Source organism: Artemia sp. Qi Xiang Cuo, chromosome 20, assembly GCF_049724085.1.
Source record: "Artemia sp. Qi Xiang Cuo chromosome 20, ASM4972408v1, whole genome shotgun sequence".
Taxonomy (NCBI): Eukaryota; Metazoa; Arthropoda; class Branchiopoda; order Anostraca; family Artemiidae; genus Artemia; species Artemia sp. Qi Xiang Cuo.
The window spans coordinates 34,826,009-34,852,985 of NC_142813.1; the positions used below are offsets into that span (position 1 = coordinate 34,826,009).

Below are 26,977 nucleotides of genomic sequence, written 5' to 3' on the forward strand. Positions count from 1 at the left end.
TGCGAAAAGGGTATGCAGCGCTGCAGTCAATGGCTACCATGAAGCGGTTCGGATTCAGTGTGAATTCCATGAAGCTGGCCTTCAAGACTTGTATCCTACACATCATTGAATATGCGTGCCCAGTGTGGGGCCCTAGTGTTCAGTTGAGTGGTGGGATGTGTCAAGATATCGAAGCTATTCAAATACGGGCTTGTAAGATTAGGCTGGGTCAGGCCTTCACTACTTATGACAATGCACTTAAGGTTCTTGGCCTCGAGTCGCGTTTTAAAAACCCGCCGAGACTTATTTTCCACTTCGGCTATTTACATCTCCGGAGCAGCAAACACAGAACGATCCAGCCCCCCCTAGCCCCCTTACGTCCCGTACCCGGAGACAATACAAGCTCAACCCAGTGAAATGCCATACGACTCGCTACCAGCATTCCTTTGTCCCCTTTTTAACAGACATCGTGAACAAATTTTCAGAAAAGTAGTATGGTTTTATTCATTTTTTGTTGTCGCTTTTGTTATTTAATTTTTTCGTATTTTTAAAAACCCTCGGTATTAGTGCTTTTAGTGCTAAAAAGAGTAAGTTTAATGAAATATGTCTATATCTACGTCTACGTCTATATGATTCCTGATATGCTTGTCCCCTCTGTATGGAGGGTGACGAAGATTTGGACCATTTTCTCCGACGAAGACTGGTTGCTCCGGGAGCAACCAGTTCTTTCTGATTTCAGGGCAAAATATCTATGTAGGATTGCTTTGCAGATTCCTGACATTCTTAGTAGTAGAAACCCAACAGCACTAACTCGAGCTGGTATATATATATATATATATATATATATATATATATATATATATATATATATATATATATATATATATATATATATATATATATATATATATATATATATATATATATATATATATATATATATATATATATATATATATATATATGTATATATATGTATATATATATATGTATATATTTATACATATATATATATATACATATATAAATGTTTGGAAAAAAGAAACAGTTTACGCGATTATGTTATTTTGTCTCTACATTAGGTATTTTTCGTTTTGTATTCTGTTTCTGTGTTCCTTATAAATTGTATTATTGGTGATTTCCTTGTTTTGTATATATGTTTTGTATATGGTTCCTCGACTTTTAGAATACACTGATCCATCTATCTATCTGTCTATACCTTAAAAGAAATTCAGCATATAAATTAAAATGGGTCTACAAGTAAAATAAACAAAGTAAACAAAAAAAGTTCTGAGACCACACTGCTAGACAGAATAATAACATAAAAATGAACAAAAAGGAGGTTTTTTGAGCCAGTAAAGAAAATAGAAAAAGAACAGAGATTTCGGCCAAGACCTCTACCAAGCAGAATTTTGAGATGAATTCATTATACGCTCATGTTGTATGGCCCTACTGTATGGATTGTTGAAAATTGGAAAACGATTAGACATCTTTTAGATTTATCCTGATTCTAAACTCAACACTCATCATCATTTTTACATAATATCCCTTTTTCACAAACTATTCAGAAAAATTTTCAAAAATGATTGGTTTTGAATGTAGACTGTCAAAGTAAATCCATTTCTGTCAGTCCATTCCTATCTGAATGGTGTTCTGTCAAATTTATATAGGAATTAAGATAAAAAGTGAAAAGCTATTTCGAGTGCACTCTCAACTTTCATACTTTCAGTGAAAAGCTATCTCTCAACTTTCATACCATAATGTAACCTTAAAATGAATTAAATGCCTCGAACCCCTGCACAATATATAGGTTACTTATCTCTCACATATTTCTCATCACATGGGTGTGGATCCAATACAACTGGTTTTGCTAGAGCTGCTGAGTGTCCAAACTGGGGACAAATCTGTGTACCCCCTACCTCTTGCATTTTGTTTTATTATAGTAGCAACGCAGATGAATGTTGCAAGTCATGATATGAGAAACAACTGACCAAGATGGGTAGACAAAGGCTATAAAACATTGCAATATATCTGACTTAAAGAATACCTGACATAATACGTTCTATGCGCCAAAGTTAAGCCATGCTGTTCATTTGCAAGCTAGTTTTACAGATATGTCTACATTTATATACGACAAAACCATTCCTGAAAAACGCTTAAAACCTCATTCTCGCTCTCCAGTGGATTGGGCGCTTTACGTAGGGCAGGGCACGTTAAGCTGACAAAGGATCTTCAGATTTACACTTTGAAACTTTATAAGGGTTAATAAGGCTGCCAAAAAGAATCAGCAAGCAAAGGCTGATGAAAATATGCAAACAAGAGCTAGCCGTTTCCACCCTGATCAGTTAAAGACGTCTCAAGTCGCTAACCCACGCGATAAGGAGCCCGTTTGGAACCCCGACAGGCAGAGCATTATTAGCAGCCCTTTTTCCATTTTCATGGAAAAGAAACTAGGTGGCCAGATAAAATCTTGGAATGACGTCGTTAGAAAAGACTTTGAGCTGCTTGGGGAGTTTCAGAAGCTTTTACTAGTGGGACAAGGCGCGGTTAGAATTTATTCGACCACACGCTGAGCCCAATGGCTGCCCTTGTTCAAGCAGCTTTTTAATGTCACGTCGGGCTAGGCAGCCTTTGTCTCATCGCCAGTTAGAGGAATCACAATAACAGGTCTGTATTTTACAGTTGGAATTGCAAAGCTTTAGAAGACACAGCTAACATTAAGTGGAACTTAATTATCTTGACTGGAAGACAATATCAACACTAAATTACTATTCTAATAATTATTAATACAGGGTATCAAGTTAATTTCTAGAAAATAAATTGTCCATTTCAATGACAAAAACCTTAATTAAACAGGAATTCAAGTAGTATATGTCCTTATCGCAGTTTTTTATGTCCTGTTTTTGCTCAACTAGACAATGCTGTTCTAAAGCCGCCAGTTTTAATCTTGACAAAAATTCTTTTGAAGACATTGGCTAACAAAAAAAAACTAATCCTTTCTGCATGTTATATGACAATCATAAACTGAGATCATTAAACCTGCTGAGGCTTTCATTTTTAAGATTAGAACGATTAAATACTTGATTCCTAGCTTACCTGCAATGTCCTTGGGCGTCACACCGGCCGTTCGTTGGATGGCAGCCTTCTTTGCAAATTGCTAGAAAAAGAAGAAAACATTTATAACCTGCAATTCGAAAATATTTAATTGTGTATGGTGTATATACATATATATTTCATATTTTAAAAAGTAGAGGGAAATCAGCTGTCCTTGTCTGTCCGTAAAAAGAAATTATAGCTCAGATCAACTGGACACCCCCACCCTCTCGCTCACACGAGACTTTGAATGTCACTTGCCAATTAAACTTTTTTTCTTTTTCTTCTGCCACCAGTAGCCACCCAGAAACTGAACACAAATAAATACTTGGAATTTTGAAACACAATGGGCACCTACAATACCCATTTATCACCCCCCCCCCCTTTCCTCTCTCCCTGGAAGATTAAAAACGTGCTAAAGTTCAAGATTTCGAACAAGATTTCGAGATATCCTCGGTATTCGAAAAGGCATGGCAGTTGTTTTTGGCAAAATAATGTTCTTAAATTCTTTAAGGCCTCATTCCCCTCCCCCTCCCCGATTACAAGTTCTTAGTGGTGTCCATTTTCAACAAAGACATTTGAGAAATCAGTTTTGAAAAAAAAAACACTGGCACGTTTTAACTTACGAAAATAAATTTTTTTTTCTAAGCCATTATAGAACATGAACCTTGACTAATTTTTGTACTTATTTCATTTTCTGTTTCTTGTAGTTCACTGTGGATTTCTTTTCCTCCTTTTGTTACTCCTGGTATTAATGCGTATTGAGTATGACGACAGGCGTACCATGACTGACAAATAGAGGAAGATGTATCACCAGCGTATGTAGGATTGGTAGATAAGCAGTGTGGAAGGGCTTCAACAGAAATTGATCTATGGAGATTGCTGACTTTTAAGGGGAGCTGTAGTCATATTGTGGTCTAAAATAGGGGAAGAAGGATAAATGCATCCGCACGATGCATTCCTAGACCAATAGAAAAGGGTATAGCCTCCCAAAACAGACCCCCTCTTTAAGCATAGGCTATGTAGCTTCACAAGGAAAAAAGAGAAAAGGTAACTATTGTACAAAACTATTTCCACTTGAAACAATTTGTGAAATTTTTATCGTCACCATACCTAACCACAGCATCCTCTATCCAATGGCGCAATGTACGAAAAAGTTAGGGGGAGGGGAATTTATTTTTAAAATGTATGGGGGGAGCAATTTTTTTTCAATTTTTCAAGTGACAATGAAAATACCCAAAAACGTTGATTTTTCGCAAGCCAGGGGGGCAAGCAAATATTGAAGGGTGTGGGCGCAAAATCCCCCTTACTTCCGCCTCCCTAATTGGTGCCACTTCCTCTATCATGAAGATTATGTTCACTAGAAACTTCTTAGCTGAGGATTTTTCAATGGGAAAAGCCTCTGGGCAACTAGGGGGGGGGGAATGAGAAAGTCACCGTCTTTTGTCGGAATTTAGCTGCACACTTATTTGTCTTAGCTTACTTGTTTCTACGTGGAAGCGAGTTTCTGAAGAAACTAACACACTTAGAAACAATAGAACAAATTTTCTCAAGACAGTAGATCTCAATTCAATGAATATTTCGACCCTATGTACAAGGGCCGTCCTCAGCACAACACCAGCAAAAAAATATATATATAAAACCTACATTAAAATGAGAGCTTTGAAACTAAAAATGTTTTTTAAAACTTTCAAACTGACCTAGCATCATTACTTCAACGAAGTCCAACCATGACTGATTGAAAAAGTGATATGAGATGATAAAATTCGTTCAAACGAAATAAAATAATTAAATACAAGCTTTCAAAGCTAATCTTGCTTTTTTGGCAGACAGCCTTCAAGGCCTTTTTGTAACAGGTTCGCTACTATTGTCTATTGGTTTAGTAAAATATTTTGTTAGATGATTTTTAATTAAATTTGTGCATAAAGAATTTAATGAATATTCCCTAAATCCCTATTTAAATTAATCTCCATTTGAGTATCTCCTTCAAACTCATTTAACAGTTCGTGGTAACAGAAACTCTAGAAAACGGGATTTTGATACCAATAGATACATCAAAAGAATCAAATTTTAATGCTGATTTCAAATATATAAGTTTCATCAAGTTTAGCCCTACCCATCAAAACTTTCGCGCCTGAGAAAATTTGGCTGATTTTCGAAAAAAGGGGGAAAGACCCCCTAAAAGCATTAAAACCTTAATGAAAATCACACCATCATATTTAGCGTATCAGGGAACCCTGTTATAGAGGTTTCAAGCTCCTATCTACAAAAATGTGGAATCTGCTTTTTTTTTGCTAGAAAAAAGATCACGGATGCGTGTTTATTTGTTTTTTTTGTTGTTTTTTTTCCCAGGGGTGATCGTATCGACCCAGTGGTCCTAGAATATCGTAGGAGGGCTCGTTCGAACCGTAATTAAAAGTTCTAGTGCCCTTTTTAAGTGACCAAAAAATGGAGGGCAACTAGGCCCCCTCCCACGCTCATTTTTTTCCCGAAGTCACCAGATCAAAATTTTGAGATAGCCATTTTGTTCAGCATGGTCGAAAATACGATAACTATGTCTTTTAGAATAACTTAATCTTCCGAAGTCCCGGGGGGAGGGCTGAAATTTATGGTTTTTAAGTACTTTCATAAGAGCTGTTTCTTCTAATTTGTTTATATTTGCCTTTGTGATTAAGGGGTCATTTTTAAAGAATTGGAACAAAATTCGAAATTTAGCTTAAAGAGCAAGGTATTGACTAGGGGGCGAACCCCCTAATATACGTATTAAAAATATATGAATCTAGAAGTTTGTTACGTAAGTTAATTCGTAAGCTACGTATATTTATTACTAATAAAAACGTTCGTAAATGAAATTAAACAAGTTTCAAGGAAGCCATTTAACCAAATACAAGTAAAATTAATATGAAAATTTTGTTTTAATTATTCATGTACGGTGAGCCAAAATCAAAACCTGCATTAATTCAAAAACGTTCAAAAATTAAATAAAAAAAACAAGTTTTTTTTTAACTGAAAGTAAGGAACGACGTTAAAACTTAAAACGAACAGAAATTATTCGGTATATGGATGTCCCCTCCTCAACGCCTCGCTCTTTACGCTAAAGTTGACTTTCTCACAACTCTATTTTTTTAAACAATAAAAAAGTTTAGCGTAAAGAGCGAGGCGTTGAGGAGGGGACAGCCACTTTCATATACGGAATAATTGCTGTTCGTTTTAAGTTTTAACGTCGTTCCTTACTTTCAGTTTAAAAAAACTTGTTTTTTTTATTTAATTCCAGAAGAGCTGAAGAGTACGGCTAAAGAGTAACTGCCCATAGCACCATAGCTAAGCTATTTTTGGCTCCAAGGATCCTACAATTCTAAGTTTTGAGTTCTTTTACTATACAATAAATTGAATAAATACAATACATATAAATAAATAGTAAATAGAATATATATTGTAAATTATAAATAAATATAAACAACTAGAATATTATAGAACAAACATATAATACGCTAATAAAGTAATATAATAAAAATAAAATAAACAAATTTTAAAAAATGACTATTATTAAAGAAAATAATGAATTAATATATATATATATATATATATATATATATATATATATATATATATATATATATATATATATATATATATATATATATATATATATATTAATTCATTATTTTCTTTAATAATAGTCATTTTTTAAAATTTGTTTATTTTATTTTTATTATATTACTTTATTAGCGTATTATATGTTTGTTCTATAATATTCTAGTTGTTTATATTTATTTATAATTTACAATATATATTCTATTTACTATTTATTTATATGTATTGTATTTATTCAATTTATTGTATAGTAAAAGAACTCAAAACTTAGAATTGTAGGATCCTTGGAGCCAAAATAGCTTAGCTATGGTGCTATGGGCAGTTACTCTTTAGCCGTACTCTTCAGTTTTTCTGGAATTAAATAAAAAAACAAGTTTTTTTTTAAACTGAAAGTAAGGAACGACGTTAAAACTTAAAACGAACAGCAATTATTCCGTATATGAAAGAGGTGCTCCATCAACGCCTCGCTCTTTACGCTAAACTTTTTTATTGTTTAAAAAAATAGAGTTGTGAGAAAGTCAACTTTAGCGTAAAGAGCGAGGCATTGAGGAGGGGACATCCATATACGGAATAATTTCTGTTCGTTTTAAGTTTTAACGTCGTTCCTTACTTTCAGTTAAAAAAAAACTTGTTTTTTTTGTTTAATTTTTGAACGTTTTTGAATTAATGCAGGTTTTGATTTTGGCTCACCGTACATGAATAATTAAAAAAAAATTTGCATATTAATTTTACTTGTATTTGGTTAAATGGCTTATTATATATATATATATATATATATATATATATATATATATATATATATATATATATATATATATATATATATATATATTGTGTGTGTGTGTGTGTGTATATATATATATATATACATATATATACATATATATATATATATATATATATATATATATATATATATATATATATATATATATATACATATATATATATATACATATATATATATATATATATATATATATATATATATATATATATATATATATATATATATATATATATATATATATATATATATATATATATATATATATTACATACAATAAGTTTTGAGTTCTTTTACTATACAATAAATTGAATAAATACAATACATATAAATAAATAGTAAATAGAATATATATTGTAAATTATAAATAAATATAAACAACTAAAATATTATAGAACAAACATATAATACGCTAATAAAGTAATATAATAAAAATAAAATAAACAAATTTTAAAAAATGACTATTATTAAAGAAAATAATGAATTAATATATATATATATAAAATATATATATATATATATATATATATATATATATATATATATATATACGTATATATATATATGTATATATATATATATATATATATATATATATATATATATATATATATATATATATATATATATATATATATATATATATATAAAACAAATGAAAATAATTCTTACCAGTATTACAGTTTGGTCCTTCCCATCCTTCCAAGCAGGCTTTTTTACCGTTTTCTGTGCAAATAAAATGGCCAAAAATATCATTTCGAGGCCGACACAAAGTCATACACGTCTCATCGTAATAGTACTCATCACACTGGACCCTGACCCTGTAGGTAAACGTCGCAACTCTGCCGTTGTGGACCAATGTGTGCCACTCACCACTTGGAAGTAACAGCCCTGAGTATATTGTCTGTTCAATAAGTCTTGAGATGGCTGTAATTAAAAACCAATCAATAAACCTAGTTTTTTACCGCTAAGTCATAGGGCGTCGACTCATTAGTCTTTGCAATTGATTAGTCTGTGTTATACCTTAAATAGAATGATAATTTGTCCAGTTTTTTTTTTTTTTTTAATTTCAGTTTATTTGCCAGGAGGACTATTTGAGAGAGCAGGAGGGTGGTGGCCCTATATGTAATTCAAAAAGGTCAGGAAAGCCTCACAAAATTACTATCTAGGTAAAATTTTACAAGAAGGTGTTTCTATTTCTTTTTTGGGAGGGAGGAAACATAGTGAATAAAACTGTTTTGTTCCCCTTTCAGAAAAATATGTTCGTTTTCGGTTTAGAGAGAAATTAATTTTTATTAAAGATATTATTCACATTATTAAACATTCTTAATAGATAATATTCACAAAAAAATCATATCGAACAGACCTACCACGTGAAAATCTGTACAGATTTGTTTGTGGTACGACTCAATATTTTACTCACTTGCTACATATATATTGGGAAAAACAAAAAAAAGAAGAAAATTGCAATTCTACAAAATAAATAAAACATAAACCTCGTGGGAACCGCAAACCAATACTTCCAGTTAACAGTCCCCCTCCCTCACCCCTCCGGCCTCATCAAGACCGTCTCTATCTCATTTTTAAAAGAGGGCACACTCTCAGCCATCCTAGTGCTTTCCGGAAGATAAAGTTTGTTAGTATTGAATTTGAGAGTACCACTTCACCCCTCGCTCCCGATCCGTCCCGAAAGGTTCTTTTGGGTCACAGCATGATTTCCATCAATGCGTAAAAGTTCTTGCCATGTGGACATAGCCTTGTTTATGCTGTCGTCGAAAGCTGATTATCGGTTTTTTAGATGTATTTCATAAAAAAAAGGAATTTAATGGCCAACAACTCTAATTCAAGGATCACTTCTGGATTTTTGAATCTTTGTCTCCATATGCACGCTTAATATATGCTAGCCAGTCTATTGTATTGCCAATATTAAGATTGTTGCAACTTAATATTTTCGCAGTTCTTTAATAACGTCATGTGGGCCATTCTTCAGGTCCGCAAAAGAGCTTGATTTTTTTCAAAAGAGCTTGAAATTTGGCACAAAAGAGCAAAATTTTTGTTTTTCTCGAGGCGGATGGGGTTCGTCATGTTCACTTAAACCCGATTCTTGGGCACAAAGAGGGAATACATTTTGATCTTGTAGAACCCATTGAAGAGATATATGAGGGGATTTAGCCCTCCCCCAAAGCAAATTTTGGGTGTGTCTCTAACCCCTCATCCCCCAGTAAGCTTGCAACTATACGCTTGGAATCCCTTTTTTCTAAAGAGTTTTACTTTATATTGAACATTGAAGTGGTGCAGCGAGGTCCTGTTAAAAGGCAGCGCCAAAACTCACTACCCATTCAATTGGCACAGATTATAAATGCTACTCTTACAGTAATCCAGCATTTGTTCTTCCTTGTCTTGCAAAGACTTGATATTACTGTCTCCAGGGCAACTTTGGGCACCCTAGTGGTATTATTACTCATAATATAGCCCCGGTACTCGGCACGCGACAGGCATCTATGTATGGATTCTCGTTGTCGCTTGTCTTCTAACTCCAGACAATTTGCTGTCTTTTCATACTGAGGTCAATTCAAAGATATTTGATTATTAAAGCAAGTCCGATTTCTATCAACGATATCGACTAAGCTTCAAACTTTTTGTTTTCTTTTTGAGGTTTTTGAATTGTTGTAATCCCTTGTTAAAATATATAAAAATATTTTTGCTATTACTATCCGTCGGGCCCGGCACTCAGTACGCGGCAGGCTTTTATATATGGACTCTCATCTGTCATTTGTCCTTTAATCGCAAACAATTTGCTGTATTTTCATACTAAGTCTTTTTGAAGATAAAAAGATATTTGATTATTAAAGCATGTCCGATTTCTAACAACAGTATCTAGTAAGCTTCAGAGTTTTGGTTTTCTTTTTTGATGTTTTTGAATTGTTGTAATCCCTTGCTAAAAAATATACAAATATTTTTGCAATTATCAGTTTTTGCTCTTTCCGCAATTTAATGTATTTTCATACTGCAGTCTGTTCAAAGATATTTGATTATTGACGCTAGTCCGATTTCTATCAACGATATGTACTAAGCTTCAAACTTTTGGTTTCTTTTTTAAAGTTTTTGAATTGTTGTAATCCCTTGCCAAAACAGAGAATCATCATTTGTAGTAATTGCAAATTTTCGTTTTTTGGGCCTTCCTACTGACACTATATAACTGGATGCGTTCTAAACGTTTTCTTTTTTAAGGTTTTTGAATTGTTGTAATCCGTGGTTAAAATATATACAAATATTTATGCAATTACCAGTTTTTTTGCTCTTTACGTAATTTAATGTCTTTTCATACTACACTCTTTTCAAAGATATTTGATTATTGAAGCTAGTCCGATTTCTAACAGCGATATGTCCTAATCTTCAAACTTTTGGTTTTCTTTCGTATGGTTTTTGAATTGTTGTAATCCCTCGACAAAATAGAGAAACATCACTTGCAATAATTGCAAATTTTTGTTTTTTGAGCCTTCCTACTGACATTATATAACTGATTGAGTTTAAACCTGTAACCTGCTTATGTAAGTTTTTTATGTAACCTGCTTAATCACGTAGCGAGTTGATTTTATCAAACAAACAAAAAAAAAACTGATTTTATAATTTTCAGGTATTTTTCTAGTTGGAATTAAAACATTACAATTATTACTCAGGGACCGTAAATATTTTTGCAGTTTACATGAAAAACTTTAGCGATTCTGAACTGAATAAACAAAAATTTCAACTTTTTTTCATGCAAAAAGACATTGCTTATACTTATAAAAAAATAGATTCGGTAATGATGTTTTTCTAACAACGATATCTAATAAATTTCAAACTTTTGGTTTTATTTTTTAAAGTCTATGAAATGTTTCGACCCTTTGTCTAAATCTATGCAAATATTTTTGCACTTACCAGTTTTTTGCTTTAGAAGCAGTTTGACATTTATCCCTACTGCGGTCTTTTCAAAGATAATTGATTATTAAAACAAGTCCAATTTCTAACAATGATTTCTACTATGCTTCAAACTTTTGGTTTTCTTTTTAAGGCTTTGGAATTGTTGTAATCCCTTGTCAAAATATATACAAATATTTTTGCAACTACTAGTTTTTTGTTCTTTAAAATATTTGATATAAACTTCTCCATACATGGAAATCTTAAATTTTTCAACATAAGTGTGCCAACGCCATTGCAATACTGATGCATACTTAAATGACGTCACTCATACATATATACATTTTTCCAAAACTAAGGCTCTTAACAAAATTTCTCAAACTTCTGACCTATCTAAATCGTTTTTTAGGCCAGAATATACCAGGACGACAATTTTCCCGAAAAATGTGGAGCCGTTTTCGAGGAAAAATACACACATACATAAATATACAATTGTTGCTCGTAAAGACATATATATATATATATATATATATATATATATATATATATATATATATATATATATATATATATATATATATATATATATATATATATATATATATATATATATATATATATATATATATATATATATATATATATATATATATATATATATATATATATATATATATATATATATATATATATATATATATATATATATGTCTTTTCTACATGTCTATTCAATAAGGATAATGGAATTCCAAAATGGTCTTTAATATTCAATTTCAGCTGTTGAAATTCCAATTTTGTTGTTGATAAACATTACAAACAATTTTATTTGAATCTCAAACAATATTTTTTACAGTGTAGCATGTTGGCTCTTTAGATGTTTTTGAATTAAGGTTTTGAACATCATTAGAAGTGTAGGCCATTTTATCACCTTAATTAGGAATTTTATCATCAGTAGGAGGGTGCTACAGTCTTATTTTCGTATATTTTTGTGTCTTCATATATCTTCATATATATCTTCATAATATTGCATTTTCCACTATATTTGTCTTTTTTTACAAGCAAAAATTGCCTTTTTTGGAGGGCTTTCACGAACTTACCCAGTTGGCTAAAATAGATTCTTAAGCACGTGTTTGATTTGAAATATTAGCTACAATACGGCTATAAAATGGCTAGTATAAGGGCCATTTGTGAGACAATCTTAAAAGAAACCTAAACCGTTTCCTTAGAACCCTGTGAGGTGTAGGACCCTCTCGGGGGGGGGGGGGGCTTACAGGGTCATAAATGCTAGAGTTTGAATAGAGTCCCGGTTCTGACTTTTTTTTGCATAAAATATTGCGACTGAAAGTGAAGCAAAATTCAACAGTACAATAAAGAATACAAAATTATAAAAAGTTAATATCTCAAAGAATCGTGATAATTATAGATGCAACAATGAGAAAATCACGCACCTGTTGCTGAACTGGTGTCATAATCAAGGGCTTCCAGAATCAGCGTAAAAGATTTCTGAAAAGAAAAAAATACAGTCGTAAAACAACATGACAATATACTTTTTTGTCATTCCAAATACAATATCTTCATATATAAAACAAGTGTTACAATAGAATTGATTGCTCTAATCAGGAAGATTACCGTAAGAGCTACAATTCATACAGTGGATTATATGAGTTGAATACTTTGAGTTTGTTTTCTAGTAGGATTCACAGTATCGATAAAAACAATGTATAGCTAGCCTTAGTAGTAATTATATGTCACTACGCGAAAAGCTTCAAGTCTGTAAATAATTTTAAAGATGGCATGGCGTGGACCTTCTGCTGGGAGAACGTTCTACACAGTAACTGTCCGAGGGGTATAGAACTTAGCTAAATATTCCTGCCCTTTAAACTTCCTCGAAGAGGCAATGGGAAAGAACGAGGTTAAAACCCGATAAGGTTCTTGTCTATTATAGTGACCACACCAATATTTGGACAGTTCTTCGTCTGTTGTAAAACGGGTTTCTATGTGTGCACTCGGAGATAATTAGCTTAGCCTGAGTGAGATAAACTACTATGCAAGCATACTATTATATTAAATATTTAATATATAAAGTAGGTTAGGTATTTAATATAATGCGTTCTGAGCGGCCTGCTTTCCATAAATCTCTGCTGTAGTTTCCATAATTTTGTTAATCGTAGTGTTATATTTTCATCATATTTTGGTATATTTCATTAGATTAACCTAACTTCACTTCTTTGGTGTGGTCGCTATAATAGACAAATACCCCCGATAAAACTTAACCATAAAGAACAAGCAATGGAGTGGGCAAACATCCTCATATTTAGAATAAGTTATGTTTGACTTAATACCTAATGTAACTCATAACTTCCATAGGAAAATTGGGTACTTACGTGTTATCCCGGCCATACTCAAGAAGTAAAGTTAGGTTAGTTATGATGAAATATACCTAATTAGGATGAAAATATAATACTTTAATAACAAAATTACGGAAACAAAAACAGATAATTATGGAAAGTAGACCGCCCAGAATGCATTATATTAAATACTTAATTAAATACTTAATCAACTCAATATATTAAATATTTAATTAAAATATACCTGCATAACAGTTTATTTCAAGCTGATTATCTGAGATTGCACACAGAAAAGCCGGTTTTAAACAAATGAAACTTCTTGAGTGTGGTCGGGATAATACGTAAGTACCGAAAATTGTCATAATTTAATTTAATAAGCAATAAAAATGTAGGATCAACCGTTTTTTGGATTTTGTTGGCAAGATCCCTCCTCCCTAGAAAGTTAACTATGCAAAAACACAAAGAAAGAAGGCCAGGTCAAGGACCCCCTATTTTGAGAAAACAGAGTTTAAGTAAGTATTCAAAATAAAGGTAACTGTTGTTCAATTGATTCAGGATACCAATTATGGGCGCATCGATTGAAAACCTGGCCTTTTCTCAACATGCAAGAATCTAGTGTTTTGAATGGTATGTGGACAGAAACAATTATGGATTGCTTAAATCCCCACAGTTTCATTTGCCTAACAAGCCGATGCTTAGGAAAGAAAAATAAATTTATAATCACTTTAAGTATGATCTGTAGAGGAAGGAAGGTAGGGGTTCCTAATTTTCCGGTGAGATGATTAATGCAGCACGAGAAACACATTGGAGATGCATAATAAGCTCACGTGCCTGAAATAGCATTGCTTTGAAAGAAAATTCCGCAAATACCATGCACAAAAGATCGTATCCAGGGGGTGCTACCGGATTCGAACCCCCCCCTTGAAATTTGTGTCCAACCTTTAAAAAACTAACAATAATGCATATAAGCAAAATTTCGAAGCGCTTGGTAAAGATTGTTTTCTGTAAAACCCTCGCCCCACCCTTGCATGTACATGTTAGTTGAAAATAATACGGCCCTTGGTGAAGTATATTTTATTCTGGTCTCGTCAAACAGGCATATATACCGGAGTGCTTTCGGGTCAGTGTTCTCCTTTCCTTCCTAAAAATCCAATTTCTACCATTATTTTGCGATTTATTACATTTTTAATATAATTCATACCCCACCCTGAAATGTCAACCGTCCCTAAACAAGTAGCCTAAGATTACTGGTTTCCCAAAGTGAATATAAAATCAGTAAGGTTGGTGCTGGGTTCATAGGCATAACCAAAACGAGCTGTACTAGGATTACCCCCCCCCCCCCAATTGGTCCCAGTAAATATTTATAACAATATATTTAATTTTCCCCTAACTGTGCTGGCAATTACAAGGAGGAACTGTAAGAAATAGAAGTGAAAGTTTTTAAGAATCCAAGAGCAGCCATTTCGGTCCTTGACGCAAAAAGCATCGCTTCCCCTTGTCCCCAGACCAGACTTTCAGATTTTGAACGGACTTCTCCCCAGGACTGAAGAAAATTAAGTTGTTTAGAGATAAGAGTCATTGCTGATTTTAAAATAGATGCAGGTAAAAAGGGGTTAGGAGCAAGGGTGGATCCAGGATTTTTTTTTTGGGGGGGGGGGAATAGGTTGATACGATAAACTTGGGGATGTAGAACGCAAAATAAAGGAAAACGGACTTTAATTAAGTAAATCACACTACCGTAGACTATGCTAGGGGGGACATCCCCCCCCCGGATCCGCCACTGGGTAGGAGCCCTTGTCTAGAAAATCGATGGATTTAGCTCCAGAAGTTCGCTTTAAGCATTCAAGTTTACCCATCTTTTCAATGCATCCGACCCGCCTCACGTAGTGAAATTCCTGTGATCCCTCCTCACCAATATCAGACATAGGGGCACCTCTGCTAATGGATTTTAGTTATGCAAAATTCTACATGTGCCTCTTTGAATTCTTTGTGTTTAAGAATACTAAAAAGTTCATGGTGAAAAACCTGGCACTAAAACATGAACCACTCAAATAAATTTCAATGCTTTGAAAGCAAAGTTTTAATTATCCATCTGCATCCTGAGTAAAAATTCTAAAATGTGCTCTATTTAGAAAAAGTCATTAAATTAACCACAGTGGGTTCTTGTTGAATAAACTAATTATCTCTTTTTTAAAATATATTTGATACAGCAATCTTTATATTTTATGGAATCTTAAGCAGTAAAAAGTCTATCTTTATTGTCTCTTATAAAGAATACCATGCAGCAAAGCCTGAGAAAATTTTAGCTTTATCAGACACCTGTGATCCTTTCATAAATGAAGGAGCTACGCACTATCTGTCTTAGATATACACAATGTTGTGCTCCGATCACGCATTAAGGTCCTTCTCCTGTACTGTACACCGAGCCTTTCTCCTTAACCCTTGGACATGCATCCAATGCCCATAGTCGTAACAGAGCCAAGATAAGACCCCAGGGGAATTTTTAGGTTCCTACAAAAGAAAGTAGCCTACACAGGTTTTTTGAGCACTTCACATTCAAATTATTAAAGATTTTTTGCCCCTCCCCCAAAAAATTTCGGCGTAACAGCCTGGGCCTACCTTTTCTATTTCTTATTGGAATACCGTCAAAGACAAATGGGGCAGCTCATAATAGGCCTAGGCACAGTGATAGTTCGGCCTCTCTTGCGCCAGGTGCAAAATCTTGATAAGTCCCCCCCTGTCTTGCAAGAAATTTTACACAAATTAAAAAAAATCATTTAATAACAGAACTTTGCTAATTGCCCCCTTTATTTAAATAAAAATAAAATCCAAAAATTATGGTACTGGTGCGTTAAACGTACACTTTTATATACTAATGAAAGACGAGCAGAAATTAACATTATTTTCAAGAGACCGCTATTGAGAAATGGAATGCAAAGAGTAGTTTTCATTCCGTTTACGATATTTAAACTGTTGTTTTTTTGGGGTTTAGGGGGGAATTACCTAGGTTAGGTTAGGTATTTAATATATGGTATGTTTTACCCCCCACCTCCCTACTGTGCAAACATATAGCCCAAATGTGTTTATAAACTATTATATAGTCATCTTGTTTTATTTCCTTTCATTAGCATTAACCAAACTTGACTTTTTAGAAGTGTCCGTATAATGTACCAGTACCAAAATTATAATATGATTGTAACCGTTAGATTATTTATTTAAAATTTTTCAACCCCTTAAATTTCCACGCCCGGTGCAGATGGCCCCTCTTTCCCTCCTAGAATCACCTCTGCCTAAGTGGTAGCTACAAGTAGAAATTTCCCATGTCTCCTGCAATCAGATTTTCAGGTTGTATAGGCTATCATAGAACGCGGTTTCTCGAACTTTTCAAGCAGGAGTATGTTTCAGAAACTTCATAAATTTTGGAGCACGAATGAGAATATTATATAGAAAGGAAAAATATATAAATTACGCGAAACATGTGCTTACGATAGCCCCTGGTGTGGTTCAAACGCATTCATCATTATACACGGTCCATATTTTGAGGGGATTTCATGTGAGCAGGAAACAATAATTGTGCGAGAATTACCGCATATATCAGGAACGTTATTGATTTGTCTTTTGAGTACAAAATAATCATAAAAAAGAATAGAAATATTTCAATTAAGTGTCAAACATAAGAAAAAACTTGAAGCGAAAGTCTTGAATAAGTCACTTTATAGGCCCAGATCCTGGAGGTTCTACCCAACCCCTCTAGTTACACCAGATTCCTGCGTCCATTTCTCTCACCTATATAAAGACGACTAGTGTGTAGTCCCTAGTCAGTAATGAGAAATAATTAAGTAGCATTCATCCAAGCTCTTGTCCTGTTGAAACACGTTTTGCGATTAAGATCTTCAAAAGCTCTTGGTAGCTTTGAAATGTGAATCTAAGAATAATACCTATAGTTCATCACATTTTTTTTTGAAAAAAGGTTATACAGCTTGTACTTGGAAGGATTGTTTGATAAAGCTGAAAATGAAACCCAAATTCATTATCTCAAAAAAGAGAAGTTAGAGCAGTGACAAAGACATGTTAAACGATATAGATAGTTAATGGGCTGGTGAGAGGACCACCCAAAAATTGATGGTTTTCCGGTGCTTAATTGATTTTGAGCGGTAGTTACGACTTCTAGTCAACTATCACCCTGGAAAATCTTATGTCTTTATTGGTGAAGGTTCTGCGACGATTGAAGACTCTTGACTTGTTAAATGACATTTGTTGGGGAATTAAATCACTTAACGTCTATGCTGGTATCTTTATGTGTGACATTGTATTTCCACACGAAATGCTGCTAGGAGGTTGAGCAGTACAGTTTACTTATAAAAATAAATTCTGTAACTCCAGACTTTTAGTTTCTTTTAATGGTTTAAAATTTCGGTACAGTTGTGCTTAATGGTACACAGCGCTATAGACTGTCGAAGGACTGCAGTGATGGAGACTCGTGTCTCATTAAATTTGCAATATTTAAACGGTTGTTTTCTGGGGTTTAGGGGGGGGGAGGTACCTAGGTTAGGTTAGGTTACGCATTTAATATATGCTATGCTTTACCCCCCATCCCCCTAAGGTGCAAATATATAGCCCAAATTTGTTTCTAAACTATTATATATTCATCCTATTTTTTTATTAGCATTAACCAAACTTTACTTCTTTCGTGTGTACCATTAAGCGCAACAGTACCAAAATTTCACATAGGAGAATCAATCAACTGAAATTAAATTTTTTGATTTTTTCGCCTTTAAACTTTACAAACGAAATTAAACCGATGATGTTTGTAAAGCACAGGGTAGTTTGTCTCTCCAGAAATAAGGAATACGCCCCAGATGCAACGATGTCACGGAAGTACGTCACCAATATAAACCGATGGAATTGAAGAACATTTTGGTACTGTTTTACAAAGCGGTAAGCACGCAAAAAGTGAAGTTTCGTTAACGCTAATGAAATAAAACAAAATAGGATGAAAATATTATAGGTTGAGAAATAAATTTGGGCTATATATATGCACATTAGGGGGGGGGGGTGGTTGGGGTAAAGCATAGCATATCATGAATATGTAACCTAACCTAATCAACCCACCTTAGGTACCTTTTAGCCCCCCAAAACCCCCAAAAAAAAAAGTTTAAATATAGTTCCCGGAGTGAGACACCCTTCGACATGCCTATCTTTATACAGCGTCTCGTATAAGTACCGGGCTTTATCCTATGTGATTTTCAATACAATTGTCGCGCGCTTACCGCTTTGTAAAACAGTACCAACCTTTTTTTAACATATAATTATAGGAAGTTAATCTCTTTCCTCTTTCACTGAGGTGCTTAGCCGATGAAACTTCAACAAATTCCAAGAAAAACGTTGGTTTTGATCAGGGGTGGATCCAGGATTTTTTAGGGGGGGGGGCCATAGATTTTGATCCGAAAAATGTTCTTCAGGAGCAAGTTTATTTAACGCAAACTTGTGTTAATTAAGTAAATTAATCTACTTTAGACTACGTTAGGAGGCGCTCCCTCGCCCCCTGGATCCGTACTGGTTTTGATTTAGATCTATAATCATTGGTTTGCACTGTGCAATAATCGGTGGAATACGGAAAATTACTAGACGTATCCTTTTTTATTTATCCTTATTCGAGACACCATGGTTGCCACCATTTTCGATGTAATTCCATGACCTCAAATGCTTACAACTTGTTAATTGCAAGGAATATATTATGATATTGAACAACTGTTCAGTCGTATGCGCAGGGTTTTTTGGGGAGAAATGGAGAAGGGTTAAAAGATTGTTATGAACACGCAAAATATATGGAAATATAGAAAGCAATTGGAGGGTGTAATATTGTAAAATTTCAACCACAAAATTCGGGAGAGGGGGTATGTGCCTAAATGCCCATACCCTAAGTAAGCTCTTAGACCATGTTACTGGGCAGTCTTCAAAACAGTCTAAATCCGACACAGAGGAAATACTTGGTCATTACAAGAAGAACTACTCCTAGAGTTGGTGCTGCACGAGGAAAAATTAATTCACGCGCCCCGTCCCGACTCAAATATAAGCAAAAAACGAATCAAAGTAAAAAAAGATCAAAGAGGGCAATTCCCCAGCCACAGCACCCCACCCCCAGCTGCGGCATCGGGGCAGCTGATACAGTCACTCCCTTCCCCCTAGGAACAGCTCTGATTACAAGATAACGTCGCCGTTTTAACTAAAAATACTAATTGTTATTTTCCGAATTGTTTTTACTTGCCCTTTAACTTGTCTAACTTTTGACTTGTATAATTCTACTCCTAATGACAGTAAGATAATAACTGCGCGAAATCCTGGGGAAAATGTCAGTTACGAGATGACGACCTTCAGTAAAAACAGAGAGAACATAGAGACTAATTATCTGAAACAAAGAAACATGAAAAAAAAACATTTTTGTTTGTGAAGATAAATACAGGATTGGTCTTATTAATAGACAATATATAATTAGCATGCATAGGGTACCGAGTCATATTTTGTTTTGCTAAAATGAGAGATACGATAAATACGTTATTTTAACGGTATTTTAACTATACTTGCACACTGCCGCGAAATATTCACTGGAGTTAACAAATGTTGGTTAATTGAATTAGGAAACTTTAAAAGCAAACACTTTTCAATCCATATATTCGCTTGTCCCCCATCCCTCCTTAAGCGCCAAAATTATGTGCGTGATATTTAAAACCCTGCTAAGGAGACAAAGAGGGTTGTCCACATTCACAAAAGAATTTCATCTGGAAATTGAGCGTGGTGAAGAGTATGAAGGATGCAGCAAACATCATAAGTTCATATTAAATAAATATATATATTTGAGTATAGGCTATATTTATATATATATATATATATATATATATATATATATATATATATATATATATATATATATATATATATATATATATATATATATATATATATATATATATATATATATATAATATTTTTATTCACTACAATAGCTGGAATTAACATGAGCATGTCATGACATAAAAGGATAAAAAAAAATGTCATGACACAACAAGGATAAAAAAAAGAAACAAATAATTAAACACAATATAAAACACAAACAATTAAAGCAGCAAGTTTCAAGCTTCAATATTAAAGCTTCAAGGTCAATAAATTAAAAATTGTCATACATAAAATTAATGTAAATTAATACATGTCAAGAGTCAGTTTTCACGGTTAAAATAGTGACCGTTTATACAGAATATATATAATAATATATATATATATATATATATATATATATATATATATATATATATATATATATATATATATATATATATATATATATATATATATATATATATATGGACATAAGATGAGGGGCCATCGAGAGGGAGGCAGGTAGGACGAGGTTAGAAAACCAGGGCCTGAGGGCTGAAGCCTGTTAGTTTTTCTTTTTTTTTTTTTTTTTGCTTGAGAGATTCAAGGGTTTTTTTCGTAAGATATATTAGTGAAAATATAAGTAAAACTGCATCCAAACCGAGATTGGGAATTGAATCCCTCATTCGAATTAAAAGATCGCACTTATTTTTGTTGTAAAAAGCAAACTAATATTAGAAGCAAAACTTGAACAGTTTACATAAAAATGGTTCACGACAGGCATGTAAGCTAGGTGAGTCCTTTGGAATTTAGATTTGTTTAATTTTTTTTTTCACCCACCCCCTTTTCAAACATGAGCCCTCTGCATATTTTCGTCATACACCTTTTTAAGTTTTTTTTTCTCCCTCCTCAACAAAACCGCACTGTAACAGTTTCAAGTACTCAAATTCAAGAAAACTAAAAAAAATTATTTTCAAAAGTAAATAGGAAAGTATTATCAACATATGAAATTCAAAAAACATAAAAGCTGAACTTTTCAGAATAGGCGACAGCTCATCAACACTCGAAAATGACGTGTGTCACCCTTGTTTTCGATAATCAAAATTTCAATTAGTCAGTCTGTTGTATCATGTGTGCTTTTTTCGGGGGGAGGAGGTTTGGACCACCCCCCCCCCCTATAAATTTCTATCCGAATCGTAAAAACATAACAAAATGCATATAAATAAGTTTTCTATGCATTTTTTAACCCCCCCCCCTAAATAAACAACCATCCGAACAAAGTCCTGGATACGGCCCTGCCAAAATATCTAGATAATTACAGATTTTCCTACCATTTCTAATATATTTGGTATTGTTTTATTTTTTTGTGTTTGTTTAAAATCCCCCCCCCCCCGAAATGCTGGCCTCCTTTGAAACATATATCTGCCCAAATAAATGTGTGGTTTCAATTCTCGCGGATTAAGTTAATCGATGCTGGGTCTATAATATCATCTAGACCACATGAATAAACAACAATTGATAACAAGAACTGGTACTCTTTTTTTGACCCTCGTAACGGCAGTATAGAGATGAGGAGATCGCTTTTACCGCGTCGTTGGCGATTTTTATTTGCGTTTTGAAAAATATGTAAATTGTTGTTAGTTCAGATATTAAGCCAAAAATTATAATGTTTGAAATGCGGTATGTACTTCCGAAGCATAAATTGAAGACTAAGTGTTCCAATTTTAAAGTTATGATCAGATGCTGATGTTTTTTCTTTTTCGAAGTCACGAATTCATGTACTATTATGATCGCAAATAATTAACAAGTAAAAAAAAGATTGCCCACTAAAATGTAGCAATATAAGATAAACTATAACTAAGCCACTAGAACATTGAAGGGGTGGGTTCCTCGCTAACGAACCTATACAGCGTGTTTATTTACGATAGCGTCTACGTTCCTCAATATTGATGGCTAATTTAATTCAGATGCTGAGATAAGGAAGAAAAATGTTCATATACATAAGCTTATGGTAAGGAGCAGTGGTGTAACTATTCATTTTTTCCATTTAATGAATAGGTAGTGTGTCTGTCTTTATAATAACAAACAATGAACTGGCTTTAAGATTCATGCAAGTGCGCTATTAGAAGACAGTGTTCTCAAGACAATGGGGGCGGCATAAGCTATATTTAATGCATAATTTGATACCAATCTAGCTGTCGTTGCTGCCATGTTAAGAATCAGATGCAGAAGCAAATAATAACAGAGCTTCTGATACACCATGCTAAATATGAGTCTGGTGACAGTTGTGAGAAGCCCCGGGGTTTTCCCATCACTTTATAATAGAAATCAGCGGGAAGATAATCTACGACAGACCTTGTTATTTTCTTTAATATGCCACTTCTCCAGCTGAAACTGAGTTGCAAATTGGGTGAAATAATAAAAGGTCACATTTCTAAAGTGAAATTACTGTATTTACTTTGTCTGACATGGAGTCGTCAACAGAATAGGCCAGTAGATAATATCGGGAGTGACAATTCATAAAATCATGAAGTATAGTGGAACCACAGATTATTATTGTTTACAAAGATTCCTGCCTTCAATATTTTTGAAAACCTCAAAAGTACTCCGATCAGATGATTTGGCTTTCTAGAGTTTGACGATATCCAATGACATTGAGCGGGCGGTGCGTTAACCAATCCAAGCACGGGCAGAGCGTTATCCAATCCAATGACATTGCGCGGGTGGGCTAGTTTTATTAGATAGAAAATGTAATTGAGGCACACGTATTTTGCTAAGAGTGAGATATCTGATGAAACCTAATAGATAATCTATGGTGCAACTGTCTCAAAGCGACCACACATTATCAGAATTTTGAGGTTTCTACTAGATTCAGTATTTTAATTTTTACTAGACCACACAATTCAATTCTTTGAACTTCTTATTTGAGTTCAAAATCTATCCAAATTTTCCATCAGGTACTGTTTTACCACAATTAACTTTACAATTTCTGTGGAATTTGGGTTTTTTTTTTTCAAGTATCAATTCCTGTAAAAGATTTTAATCGTATTTTGTATGTTGTATAATCAGTTTTTTTTTTCCTATTACCCAAGGTTTTAACATGGGGCAACTTAGCTTTAGAATTATATGCGTCCATAATCTGAAACCTAAAGCTCTTATTAACCGGGTTACTTAATTATGTTCTGAGTTAATCCCCCTCCCCAGAACAAAACACTATGATTACAAAATTCTTCCTGCATTTCATTAACAAAATTTGTATTTATCGAATTTTCAGAGTTGTTGTGAGTGTAACTGCGTCCCAAACCCCCTTCCATTGCGAATGTCTGGATGCAGCCCCAGACGCAAAGTTGGCTAAAAAAAAAAAAAAAAAAAAAAAAAAAAAAAAAAAAAAAACTTGGCATATAAAATATACTTATATAAAAATGAGCCCAATGTACACAACTGAGTAGTAAAAATAAAGTTTTAAGTTAATTATTTAAATTTAACTCTCTTTTACTAGCTTAAGTTTTATCATCCATTTGAAAAAATCCCCGCCAAGGTTAAAAACTCTAAAGTACATTATACAAGTTGATTTATGCCTCACTAAGTTGTAGAAATCTTCACACCCTCTCATTACATAATTATGCTTTATAGTAGGCTACATCTAATTATCTAATCAACACATACCATAAGATACGGGAAAACCAGAGCAAGAAAAAACTGAAAACTACTACAACCAGACTAATTATAAAGAATTTACTGAAAGGCAATAACAGAGTTAAAAGACAAGTTAATTGAGAGGAACATTAAAAGGTGACAGTTTTGCTCATTCTGTTTATTTGTCAGTCATTCACCTAAAGCCTTGTAATATAAAACTACGAGGTCTAGTGGCCCAGCAACAAAAATATTGCTAATTTTCTATTTTTAGCATATAATTTGCAATTTTTCTTCTGAGTTGAGTTCCCCCCCCCTCCAAAAAAATATTGCTTCTATATATGTCTAAAATCTATGCTAGATCTCAATTTTAGTTTAATTTCAATTTTTAGTTGTGAGCTTAAAATTGAAAGTTTTTTTCAACGTTTATTCTGGCAACAAAAGGTATCTCGCACACATATTCAGTAAGAATTCACCAGGGCTCGGATAAAAACAAAGAAAGAATTCTTTTGCCACGAAAAATATGTGCATTTAAACTGGTAGTGGTAGTTATTATATCGTAAAAATCCCTGGATTGCCAGCCTCGGATAATTGTATGTGATGTTCCATAGACGTGGTTTTATGGACTATTTTTCTAGGGGGGCTCTAACTAGTACGAAGGAGGTTTTAGGTTTGAATCCCACTGATAGTGTGCTTTTACAACGAATCTTGGGGATTAGATTACATACCGTATTAGGGAGGTTGCGCAATAAATCTTAATCTCTTCATGAACGTGAGATAATGAGGTATGTAGTTACAATTAGATGTAGATTAGGAGTCCAAAATAAGGTTCAGGCCCATGGTGGGATACCCTAGCGACCAGACAGGAGCAGAAATGGTCATTTAGGACCTATCCTGTCCCAAAACTAAGAATTCATATTTTTCTTAGGCAATATGCTCATTTCTGTCTGTTTTAAAAACACACCCTCCTATGTGTGCTGCCCTTGGATCACTGCACACGTGCTTGCTGGCGACTGACAGCGCACAGAACTTGGCACGGTTGAACACAAATGGTTTACACGAAGATGGCACTCGAGTCCAAACTCACCGAAGCGCATTTAGGTTTCCAGTACCACCAACAGGGCAACAGGGGCGACGCCAGTTTTGCCCCCCTCCCCTTAAAAATGCCCTGGAGATTAAATTTAAAAACTGAAAAACTCATTTATCTAAATGGCACCCAAACAAATGGTTATCCCAGCGACAAGTGCACCCCCTGGCTGCCCAGCTAAGCCATCGTAAGCTCGGTTTGAAATCCCCAAAAATTCAGTTCCTGTATCGACTCGAGACCTTCCAAAGATTTACTATTTTGCAACAAATTCAGCAGTGTTGGCCGGAACAAATAAGCTTTCCAAAACTAGAAATTGCAGTTTCTTAAAGCTTAAACTTTCACTTACCATGTTTTGATTGAGGAACTAACCGCCCTGGCCTCGATCATATTCGTGTTGGGTGCTAAAATTAAACCAATTTAAAAGACAATGATCAATAAAATCTCATATATTGTTATCTGAAAAAGATTTGCATAATTTTGAAACTTAAGCCCATTTCTTTTTGAATATTTTTTACTAGGCAATCTGTGTTTAGAAGGTAGCATCAGGTAGCCACTAATAAGTTTCCGTGAGAGCTAATTGTACTCAGCAGGTTACATCATAGGATACCCTGTAGGTTATCAATAGCGCCAAAAAGAAAAAAATCGTCAGCCCTTGAGGCTTTTCAAGTTGCGTGCAGAAGCATTTTGGTCTCGCTTATTGTGCAAAGAAAAGACGCTAAGGAATGTGGATGATCCAAGGGACGTGCACTGGGCTGCTTCGTGTACACCAAAAGCCGGGAAGTAGGACCGGAGTGTGTGTGGTTGGGTTGCAAACTGCATATAAAGTCAGAGGCAGAGTCGGAGGAGTCAGGCAAAGCTAGAGGTACTGTTGGGGGGTCCTGAGTCATATACACCTATAGCAACATCTAGTGTCTAGCCCCATGGCATGGTTTCTTTGTTAATGAATAGAGCCAGATCTTAATGAAATGTCTTGGTCACCGAACCGTAACTTGGATAACTATCACATGATGATAGTACTTGAGACCTACTTAACAAAAGTGAAGAAACAAATTTCAATTCTACTATTTCAAATAAACATGTAATTTAACCCTGTAATCACCCATTTGCTAAAGCTTGCCTTGTGCTTATATTTTAATTTTCTGGAGATATTGTCAATGTCAAAGATAGTAATGAAAAGAAAACCTGTATAATCAAATAGCAGACACACCTGAGAAAGGACACATGACACGTACAAGGTGTTATACAAAATTCAGCATCTCTGCTCCAACTATTGTCATAGATAAACCCCCAAAAAACGTACACTGGAGGGCCTTCGACCCAAGGCCACCTCAGTTAAGGTCCCAGGTCTCTCTTTAATCTTTCTAATCATGAAGATTAAAGATCTCTGGGCCATTCTGAGCTCAACAAGATGTAACATGTCCACCTATCTTCTAAAATGTATCTACGAATCCTTTGTTTCGAAATCGGCTGTTTCCATAATTTAGCACTCATCCTCTGGGGCTGCACACACTTTCACTAGAAATTTTTAAGCTTTTTGGCCAGTTTGATTAAAATGGTTATGTTAGATTGGGTATTTATGTATTATGCATAACACGGTCGAGATGTTTGCTGAATGTAAGATATGATAAAACCACTTAAATCCCCACAAACACAAACGACGGGTGACATAATGCATTGAACTTG

At 33.9% G+C, this 26,977-nt stretch overlaps 1 protein-coding gene across 3 annotated transcripts in view; it reads right to left on the reverse strand.

Moving 5' to 3' along the window:
• LOC148940140 (uncharacterized) overlaps positions 1–26,977 on the reverse strand; it is a 192,452-nt gene that overhangs the window by 52,206 nt on the left and 113,269 nt on the right. For 2 of the 3 annotated variants that reach the window (XM_089105812.1, XM_089105810.1), the window contains exons 3-5: positions 12,802–12,856; positions 8,126–8,380; positions 3,076–3,136 (exon numbers count right to left, since the gene is read on the reverse strand). In XM_089105812.1, coding sequence (XP_088961938.1) covers positions 3,076–3,136; positions 8,126–8,380; positions 12,802–12,856 — 371 coding nt within the window. The remainder of the gene's footprint in view (positions 1–3,075; positions 3,137–8,125; positions 8,381–12,801; positions 12,857–26,977) is intronic. The other variant, XM_089105811.1, reaches the window with a different exon arrangement.